This window comes from Hemicordylus capensis, chromosome 1 (assembly GCF_027244095.1).
Source record: "Hemicordylus capensis ecotype Gifberg chromosome 1, rHemCap1.1.pri, whole genome shotgun sequence".
Lineage (NCBI taxonomy): Eukaryota > Metazoa > Chordata > Lepidosauria > Squamata > Cordylidae > Hemicordylus > Hemicordylus capensis.
In genome coordinates, this window is record NC_069657.1 from 422142583 (window position 1) to 422152994 (window position 10412).

At 44.6% G+C, this 10412-nt stretch overlaps 1 protein-coding gene across 1 annotated transcript; it reads right to left on the bottom strand.

The window, feature by feature from the left end:
* Positions 1–515: 515 nt before the first annotated feature.
* MRPS10 (mitochondrial ribosomal protein S10) lies at positions 516–9754 on the bottom strand. The gene is made up of 7 exons (XM_053310862.1): positions 9602–9754; positions 5035–5093; positions 4871–4943; positions 4482–4621; positions 2625–2733; positions 1564–1653; positions 516–929 (listed from the first exon to the last, which is right to left on the bottom strand). The coding sequence occupies exons 1-7, from the start codon at positions 9647–9649 to the stop codon at positions 828–830; spliced, it is 621 nt and encodes a 206-aa protein (XP_053166837.1). The 5' UTR covers positions 9650–9754; the 3' UTR covers positions 516–827.
* Positions 9755–10412: the final 658 nt, after the last annotated feature.

Consider the following 10412-nt stretch of genomic DNA (forward strand, 5'->3'; position numbering starts at 1 on the left):
AAACTACTGAAGCATATCTCCTAAAATATCTTTTCTTGAACTACCAATATTGCCTAATATTCCTGCAGGGAAATGGAGGGATACATCCTTGTGACTGTTTAAAAGTTAACAGGAAGCTGCATCAGGGTCTTCTGGAAGGTTATAGTCACAAAACTAGCTTTGTGGCCTTTAAGTATAGTGAACATGTATCAACAGTACTGCCGGGTGGCTGCCAGTCACCTTAAGCGGAGGTGGGTGGGGGGGGGAGTTTTAAAGCAAACATGATCCCTTGCTTAATTGTACTGATGCAGGGTGTACTTAGCACTGAGACCTAGGAAAGTGTGCAGCCACACTCCTATGGGTGGAAGCCCACTCCATTCCTTACCCATTTAAGAGCGGAGCTGTAAAATAAATATGGTAATTCTACTAAAAGAGGTTCTAATGTTTAATATAGTTGGCTGTGGATTGTTAAGTGTGTAAATACTCTGCCAAATGGAGAAAAGTGGACCTTATAAGAAGCTATTGGAACAACGATATTAAAAAGAAAATTAAGTGTGTTTAATACATAGTGTTAAACACATACATTTCAAATATAGTATAATTCAAAAGCTTTATATATAGTCTCACTTTATTTAAGTTATTCAAACCAGTCATGATACAAAGACAAATCGACACAACATATCCCTGTCAAATATCTTATTTCCTTGGCTTCTTCTTGAGTAGCTGTCTAGAGTTGCAGTGTCAGTGATCTGGTCATCAAAGAAACAGGCTCCTTAAACACATACTGGTTCAAACTCGGCATAGGGCTCTTATGAAAGAATATACTCCGAATGAATATGGAGGGAGAATTACAGGGCAGGTGTTTGTTTTTCACTTGCTGCTTCTTCAGCTGGAGGCAGGGTGTCCCAAACAGGTGTCTGAATGTGCTCGGGAAGCTTTTCTAATCTGGTCTAAAAGCAAAGGGAAACACATGTTTACCTTAAGCTAAAAATGACAGTTCATAGGCTCTCAATAGTTACCCCCTGCTACTATGTAATCCTGTTACGTAAATGCAACACTTGTGTGAGATGCAGATATGGTACAAAGCCTTGGATTACAGGAGAACCTCGTGACTTGCAGGGATTCTGTTCCTCGCCTACTGCCATGAGTAATAGAACCTTGAGTAATGAGGCATTAGGGCTATGGGGAAAGGGGGGTTAGATTCTAGGGTGGAGGGGGGGAATTTTTAAGTGGCAAAACGGCCCTAAAATCACTGTGGTGTGCTCCGTGGGTCCCCAATGTGCTCATGCATGCCCTCCAAATTGTGGGGAAAGGTCCCTTTTTTTAAAAGCCACAAAATGGCTCCTCCTGCCACCTCCTGGGCTCTGTGAAACAAAATGGCAGCCACTTCTGGCCCTCTAGGAACCGTGGATACGTGAGTCTTAACCCCTTTGTATCTGTGGATACTGAAAGAGGGTATCAATGAGACATCCCGCAGATATGCAGAACAGCGAATAATAGTTCCGCAAATAAATGAGGTTCTCTTGCAGTTTAAGTGTTGCTAGTTCTCAGCATTGGACGTGAAGACTCCAAAACAAACATTACCTTTTTTACTTCCATGGCGACCCCTTCAGGTAAATTTCGTTGGATGTATTCAAGGTAAACATTGGCTGTGCTCCCAGTTAAATGCTTTAACTGAAACACAAGCAAACCTTTAGTTTTCAGATAGAATGTAACGGCATGTAAGGCTCAACTAGCAATACGGAACAGTCACATTCTGCAAAAATCACTGCTGGCTGGCTGGGTTGGAAGACAGTCTGTAAAAGTGTTGTGACTACTACATCTTTATCCTGTTCAAGGCAACATAGATGGGCATTCCATCCCCAACCTATCCTTACCGTAGACCAGGGCAGCACAGCTTTGGTCCTCCAGCTGCTGTTGGACTACAACTCGCATATTCTCCAGCCACAGTGCCCAATTGGGGATGATGGGAACTAGTCCAACAACAGCTGGAGGGCTGAAGTTGTGCAGCCCTGGGTTTGACATAAAGAATGACTGTCCCAGGTCACCTGCTGAGCTAAACGGCTGAGCTGAACAGTTTGAACTTGGGTCTCCCCAGTCTGTCCAATACTCTGCTTGCTTTCTATGATGCAGGCTACAGGGACTACAATTCGCTCATCAATGGTTCTCTCACAGCTTGCGCAGTACTGTTGTGCCTTCACAGGGCAACTCGTCCATATAAATCATTTCAGTGTCAAGACACTAAGGTAAAATGTGCTGTCAAGTCGATTTCGACTCCTGGCGCCCACAGAGCTCTGTGGTTTTCTTTTGGTAGAATACAGGTGGGGTTTACCATTGCCTCCTCCCACACAGTAAGAGATGATGCTTTTCAGCATCTTCCTATATCGCTGCTGCCCGATATAGTAGCAGTGGCGATTCGAACTAGCAACCTTCTGCTTCTTAGTCAAGCATTTCCCCGCTGCACCACTTAACTAGTGGGCCTAAATAGGGCTTTCAGACTATGCATTTACCCACAGATTTAGTGTGTTAGACATTGGCAAGAGAGAGAGTACAGCAATACTGTTCTCTACAGAATTAAACAATTTTCTGTGTATATTATCTTCTACATTCATCTCATTTATGCAAAGATAAAACCACCCACACACCTCCAAATAGCGGTAATGTGTCCTCATTTCATACTGAACTCTGTGTTTCTTGTAAATGTGCACTGATTTCAGAAGTGTGAATCGTTCTATCTTCTTTGGAGGCTCTTCTCTAAGGGGGAAAAAGGCTTTTATGGAATCATTTGGCATTTTAATGTTTTCACTTATATATGAAGTTGCAGCCAATGGTAGCTTTTCTGATCAATAATGAAATATGATCGAAAAAATAGGATGTGAGGGGAAGAACAAAACTGAACCCCCTACTTGCCTCTCTTGAACAGTTTCAAGGATTTGAGCACTGTTGACCAGGCTAAATGGCTGTGTGCCAAGAGATCTACTTAATCTTAACTTTGATAACATCATGCAAGGGGAAATGTCACTCGCCAAGAGTTAAGTTTTCATTATGGACTGGTTCAGAGGATATTTTGTCCACCAGCTCAACTATATGCAATAAGGACATGTGTGGTTTGAGCATGGACGTCCTTGTCCTCTTTCCAGTGGGCCACTGTTCCTTAATTGAATGGATTATAGGGGGAGTGTTCATCCAAATTGCCCCTTTTCATGTTCTGCAAATACTTGTTAGGAACATAGGAAGCTGCCATATACCGAGTCAGACCATTAGTCTCTCTAGCTCAGTATTGTAATGTCTACACAAACTGGCAGCAGCATCTCCAAGGTTGCAGGCAGGAATCTCTCTCAGCCCTATCTTAGAGAAGCCAGAGAGGGAACTTGAAACTTTCTGCTCTTCGCAAAGTGGCTCCATCCCCTGAGGAGAATATCTTTCAGTGCTCACATGTTGTCTCCCATTCAAATGCAACCAGGGTAGACCCTGCTTAGCTAGGGGGACAAGTCATGTTTGCTACCACAAGACCAGCTCTCCTCTCTAACTAGTATTTGTAACTAGTAAACTAGTCAAATACTAGTTAACTAGTATTTGTAACACATGTAAAGGAACAGTTCAGATGAGCCCCATAAAAATTAAGAAAAGTGCTCTGGTGCACCAAAGAGTGGGAACGTACCCCTATGGCATGTGGCTGGGTCAGCAGACAAAATATCATCTAAGCTGCCCATAATTGCTTTTTTTAAAGAAAAAAGAAAGAAAACCTGCACACACAATAAAACTTTGTAATCCTGTCTGCACATCAATGAACTTTTTAGGGCTCTTTTTTTTGAGTAAATATGCAGAGGATAGGACAGGAGTGACCTTCAGGAAATACATTCAACAGAAGAATAGATGTTATACCAATAGTTACAAAGTTACGGTATTTCTGGTCTGTAATTCCTTTGCAAATGAGAGTCTCACATAGTCTACTAGCCCTAAGCACATTACTGCCCTGTTCCAAAGGAGAATATTGGAGGCAATCGGCTGACACTGTATAATAGAGCATAGGCCACTTTGTGCCATTCAGTTTTGTTCCTGGAATATCAATGGTACTAGATTTGGAAGCACAGATAGGAACATAGGGAGCTGCCATGGGTCAGACCATTGGTCCACCTAGCTCAGTACTGTCTACACAGACCAGCAGCGGCTTCTTCCAAGGTTGCAGGCAGGAGTCTCTCTCAGCCCGATCTTGGAGATGCCAGGGAGAGAACTTGGAACCTTCTGCACTTCCCAGAGTGGCTCCATCCCCTGAGGGGAATCTCTTACAGTGCTCACACTTCTAGTCTCCCATTCAAATGCAACCAGGATGGACCCTGCTTAGCTAAGGGGACATGTCATGCCTGCTACCACCAGATCAGATGAGACTGGTGGACTCTGTAGATTGGTGGACTCTGTTGGGCCAGAAAACAACAGATGGATGTAACTGTTTGAAAAGGAGACTGAAGAGTGGCTTAGTAACTTCAAGGTGCAACACTTACACTTTTTCTATGGAGAGACCAAGCTCTTTAGCAGCAAGCACCATGAAATATTCATAACTATCCAACACAATTCTGTCATGACCTTTAACTAAAACGGCCAGTCTCTTGTAGAGTGTGTCTGGCTCATCTGAAATGGATACCTAGGTGTGTAAGCCAAAAACAGAAGCAAGTTAGTATTCATATTCTAAAGACAAGACCACATCCACTCTGATCTCATTTTCAATTATTCAGTTATAAATGAATGTGATAAACATTGCGATATCCAGATGCCGTTGAAATGGATACTAACCAGAATCTAGAGATTATATATCCATAATCTAGAGATTATATACATATACATATACATATACATATATATGAAAAATACAAGTTCAAAGCTTTGGGCATACCAAGGAGTTCTGTTTGGACTGCTGAATATCATTGTGGATCCCTGAAAACTGGAACCACATCAAGTGCTTGTTTCTAAAAATTTAAAAAAAAAGAAGAGAGATGACATTTTAAGGATAATTCCAAGATATGAAAATATGTGTGTTAAACACTTCAAAATACTTACTGAAGAAAGTTATGCTGTTTTAGTGGAACGTTGCCTTTTGCAAGGATATTCTGTGATCCCTAGCAAACAAGAGTAATAAGGTTGGCATTTTACTTATTTTAAATATTTACTAGCTCACCTGGGGCAGAACATCTGTGCCCCTAGTTCTCCCTGTCTCCACCCACTTCAGCCCCATTTCGTTCTCCCCCCGCTCCACCAGTTCATTCTACCTCTGCGGCCAGCTGGCCTGGCCGCCACTTCCCCTTCTCCGCCCCCCGCTGGGCGTTCCTGCCTTTTGGCTGGCAGGTGGGCCGCAGAGGGAGGCTGCATCGCCCTCTCTGCCGCCGCCGGCCGCCATCCTCCCCCCCGCCCGCCGGGTGCTTATGTCTTTTGGCCGGCAGGTGGGCGGAGACTGCGCCACCCTCATCTCCCCCCTCCCCCACCCAGCGCTCCTGCCTTTTGGCCCACCCACCGTCATGTCTCCCTCTGCCGTTGCCACCTTCTTCCGCCTACCCATCACCCTTCTGTCCCTGCCGCCACCTCTCCCCGCCCCCCAGCTGGCTGACCAGCCCACCATTTTCTTCCCCCTCCACCCGTACCCATGGCTATCCGAGGAACTCTCACAAGAGCTGCCACACATGGGATTAGCCACGGGTACATCTTAGAAGATATCCACACCTTCAACACAAGGCTGGTTGTGGTAGCTCACAACAAATCACAATGAAACATAAAAATAAACAAGTAGCAAAGCACTAGCCACTTTAAGTGGCACAGCGGGGAAATGCTTGACTAACAAGCAGAAGGTTGCCAGTTCGAATCCCTGCTGGTACTATATTGGGCAGCAGTGATATAGGAAGATGCTGAAAGGCATCATCTCATGCTGTGCGGGAGACAGCAATGGTAAACCCCTCCTGTATTCTACCAAAGACAACCACTGGGCTCTGTGGGCGCAAGGAGACAAAATCAACTTGACGGCACACTTTACTTACTAGCAAAGCACTATCTTTAAAAGTGGCCAATTAAAGCCAAGTTTAAACTTGAAAGATCAGGATGGTAAAGCCAGCAGGTTAAAATACTAAAAAGCCTCTCTAAAGAAGAAGGTCATTAAATCCTTTCTAAAAATCCTGAGAGAGGGATTCCAGTGAAGTTCCTCCAGGAAGGTATTCCAGAGTTGAGCGGCTACAATCAAAGAGGCCTGTCCCACATCAATCAAATCTGAGTGAGTGGCAGGGCTGAGAGTAGGGTCTGTGATAAGGAACCGAGGGTGCTGGCAGATTCATACAGGCAAATGTGGTTTGACAGCTACTCCAACCCCAAACTGTGTAGGGCTTTAAAGGTCAAACACAACACTTTTAAATCTAGCTTGCAAGCAAATTGGCAGCTAGTGAAGCTGCCACAGATGGGTATAATAATCATGAAGTGACTAGAGCCCATGAGCATCCTTGAGACAGCATTCCGGGCTAAAGAAGCACCTTTTAAAAGTGGTGATTCTCTTTAGCACAGGGAGAGCAACTGGCCCTAGCCATCTCCAGCGGTTGTTGCTGGTGTCTTTCTTATCTTTCTTTTTTAGACTGAGCCCTTAGGGTACAGGGAACCATTTTATTTATTTATAAATAAACCACTTTGGGAGCTTTTATATAAACCACTTTGGAAGCTTTTGTTGAAAAGCAGTATATAAATATTCATCGTATTTGCATTCTGGGTTAGCTAAAACTTCTAAACAGTCTTCAAGGGCAGTCTCACATAGAGTGCATTGCAGTAATCCAATCTGGATGTAACCACAGTGCATCTAGAGAACATCTTCTTCACCATGTGCCCCATTGCCTATTAAGATAGTCTGGAGAGGTTCGTCTGCGGTTCCCACCAGCTCATCCAGCAGCTCAGGGGCGGGCCTTCTCCGTAGCTGCCTCTGGGTTTTGGAATGTGCTCCCTGTTGAAACAAGAGCCTCCCCATCTCTGACAATGTTTAAAAAGTCACTGAAGACATATTTATTCACCCAGGCTTTTAATTAGATTTATAGTTTTAATACTTTTAATGTTGGGTTTTAAATGACTTTAATGTTAATTATGTTAATTGTTTAATTGGTTTTAATTGTAAACTGCCCAGAGACACAAGTTTTGGGCAGTACAGAAATATGTTAAATAAACTGGCATACCAGCTGTAGCTGATACAAAGCATTCCAGGGTACCGCTGTCACCTGCGTCTCCAAGGACAGTGTCAGATCCAGGAGAACCTCCACATTGTCTTTCAGGGGGGATGTAACCCTGATCAAGACCAAATTTACCTCCTGGATAATCATTTTTACCAACTCAGAGCACCTCCATCTTATCTGATTAAGTTACAGCTTGTTTGCCCCCATCCAGCCCCGAATGCCCTTCAAGCACCATTTCAGGATGGGCTCTGCCTTGCTGGTATCTGCTGACTTCAATGATAGGTAGAGTTGGGTGTCATCGGTATACTGATGACACCATAGCCCAACCCAAGAATGCCCTCCCCCAGCGGTTCCATATATGTGCTTTTAATTGATTTGTAAACTACAGATTTTTTTGTTAGGTGGCATATAAATATTATATAAAGATTATAAATAAATAATCAACCACATGTGGGGTGGGGGGAAGAAGAGACCTCTACAGACCCCATTAGCCAATAGCCATGGGGTAGAGCAGGCACTCTCCAGCATCACCTTCTGGGTACAACCGTCCAAGCAGGACCAGAACAAACATATAACAGCATCCCCAAGTCTCAAGCCAGAAAGGTGACCCAGAAGGATACCAGCGTTGATGGTACTGAAAACCACTTAGAAGTCCAAAAGAATCAACAAGGTCACATTCCTCCTTTCTATCTACCAGTATCAGTCATCAACCAGGACATACAAGAAAGTTTTTGTCTTGTTTCTGGTTTGAAAAGGATCTACGACCACGTGAACATTTTCTTCCAGGGCTGCCTGGAGCTGAGACATTAAAGTTTAAAGACAACAATGTTTGTGTATTACAGTACTGATCAGGAGCTGTAGCTTTCTAGTAGTTTCGTTAACCAAGAAAACATTAGTCACTGTTGGTCAGAGGAAGCAACTTGCCTTCCCACAGGATTCCCCACTCATTGCCCCCTGATCACTTGCTATCTCAGGCCTGATAGGCAAGAGCCCTGCAGTGGCAGGAGCTACAAATGTTGTAGCTGGTTCTTACACCAGGTGGCAGCAATGCATTCAGGCCCTGTATACATACTGGTTCTTAAAGCAACCTCTAATATGCTTGCTATCTTTTTTTTTTCCTCCCCTGGAAGTGCTTCTGCACCGTCAACAGCTACATGACAGGCAATAGTCCAGCAGATTAAGCTTTTTCCAGCACTGCAACAGTCTCGGGAGAAGTCTCATCTACTACATTTCTGCCCATTGTACAGCTGATTAAAGCACTGGTGATCTGTCATAAAAAACAAAGTGACAATTCTAACCATCAAAAGTGGCAAAATAGTGTGGTAAGGCTGCCCATCTACATAATTCTTCATTGCTATGGTTATCTGCAGTCGACCATGGCAACCGGAATAAGTGGCAAAACTATAGTTAAAAGACAATCGGGGATCATCCTTTTAAGAGCAAGAGGCCATTGTGATGGTAACAAATTCACCAATATACAATAACAGCATGTAAGATTTTCAAGTGTGCGATTCAATAAATCCTTGAGCCTTTCAGCTTTCGTTAGAAAGACTCATTTGCACCCACCACAGCTTTGGGAAAACACAACAGCAAATAGATGCGACCTAAAGGCAACATGCCAAGGGACTTTTTTAAAAAAAATTAGTATTACTGCACAGCCTATATTGTGATCACATAGCCTAACTTAAATAGCATGATTTTAGGTCCATTGGTTTATACACACAAATATACCTTAGGGTGGGGTGGGGGCAAGTTAGGAAGAAATAATTGATCCAAGATATGAAGTATCCAATACCCTTTATATTATATTTTAGTGTGGGAATAATATAGAGAGCTGGTCTATTAGAGTGTGCGGGTGGAGTGTGTGTGTGGAAAGCGCCCCCTCCCCAAATCAAAATATACAACACCAAGTCTAGGACAAGAAAGAGGAGAGCTAGTCTTGTGGTAGCAAGCATGACTTGTCCCCTTAGCTAAGCAGGGTCTGCCCTGGTTGCATATGGATGGGAGACTTGATGTGTTAGAACTGTAAGATATTCCCCTCAGGGGATGGAGCTGCTCTGGGAAGAGCATCTAGGTTCCAAGTTCTCTCCCTGGCATCTCCAAGATAGGGCTGAGAGAGATTCCTGCCTGCAACCTTGGAGAAGCCACTGCCAGTATGTGAAGACAATACTGAACTAGACGGACCTATTGTCTGACGCAGTCAGTATATGACAGCTTCCAGTTCCAATGTTCCTGTGTTCCTATGACAAGTCACCGACGTGCAGCGAGAAAGAAACCTGGCGCGCTCTACCAGCTACTGCTCTATGCGGAGAAGCAGCTCCTTGAGTCTATGGACTTTATAGCTCTGAGCCGCAACTGAAGTTCCAGGAGCACTAACACCCCGAGATGCTCTCGGCGTCTCAGCCAAACCCTGCTCCCCACGGAACAGCCATTACCTGCCACAGGCAGCTCCACAAGCAGCTTACTGCTCTCTGCGCCGCCATCTTCTCCGCCCCTTCTCCCCACAACTTCCGGCTGCCATGACATCATAGAGCTCAACGTCCGGTAGGAACTGCTCCACCTACTGCCATAGAGTCAGCCTTCCCATAGACTAAGCGGCTAGACTGACACGTAAGGATCAATTTCCAGCGACGGCCTCATAGGAGACAGTGGGGGAAACGCATGACTTCCTCCTTGCAGGGCTTTAGTTGAACGGCATCCAAACAAAACAGACGAAAGCAGGAGAAGCCAAGACGGTCATTCTCTTTCAAAGTCAAGCCTTCTTGCGGGGTGGGAGACTTTAAAACATCGTCTTCAAAATCGTTTGTCCATGCTTCCTACTCTAGGAAGGAAGGAAGGATCTGCTCGCTATTATCTCTGCATTGCAAAAGAGTGGATGAGACCTGGCGGCTAGAGCGAAGGGTGGGGCGGCTAACCACGACCTGTAGCCTGGTATCATCCCCTTATTGCAGCTTGCGGACGGGTGTGTGCCCGTGGCTGACACTGAGAGAGAACGACCCTGCAATGTGGTTATTTCTTCCATATCGCAAGTGGAGGGACTGACACTAAGGGGGACTATGGCTTATATGACAACCTTGCAGTGTAGACCAATTTATTGCAGCAGAGTGATGCTGAAATAGAATGGCTTAGGAACATTGGAAGCTGCCATATACTGAGTCAGACCACCATAGGTCCATCTAGCTCAGTACTGTCTACACAGACTGGCAGCAGCTTCTCCAAGGCTGCAGGCAGGAGTCTCTCTCAGCC

What these genes read in the sequence shown, in the direction of transcription:
- MRPS10 (XM_053310862.1), bottom strand. Translation starts at nt 9,649, where the DNA reads ATGGCGGCGCAGAGAGCAGTAAGCTGCTTGTGGAGCTGCCTGTGGCAG. An exon ending in GGTCTCTCCATAGAAAAAGT is followed by an intron (nt 2,734 to 4,481) that starts GTAAGTGTTGCA and finishes TTTCCCCCTTAG; the next exon opens with AGAAGAGCCTCCAAAGAAGA. An exon ending in TCGCCATGGAAGTAAAAAAG is followed by an intron (nt 930 to 1,563) that starts GTAATGTTTGTT and finishes CTTTGCTTTTAG; the next exon opens with ACCAGATTAGAAAAGCTTCC.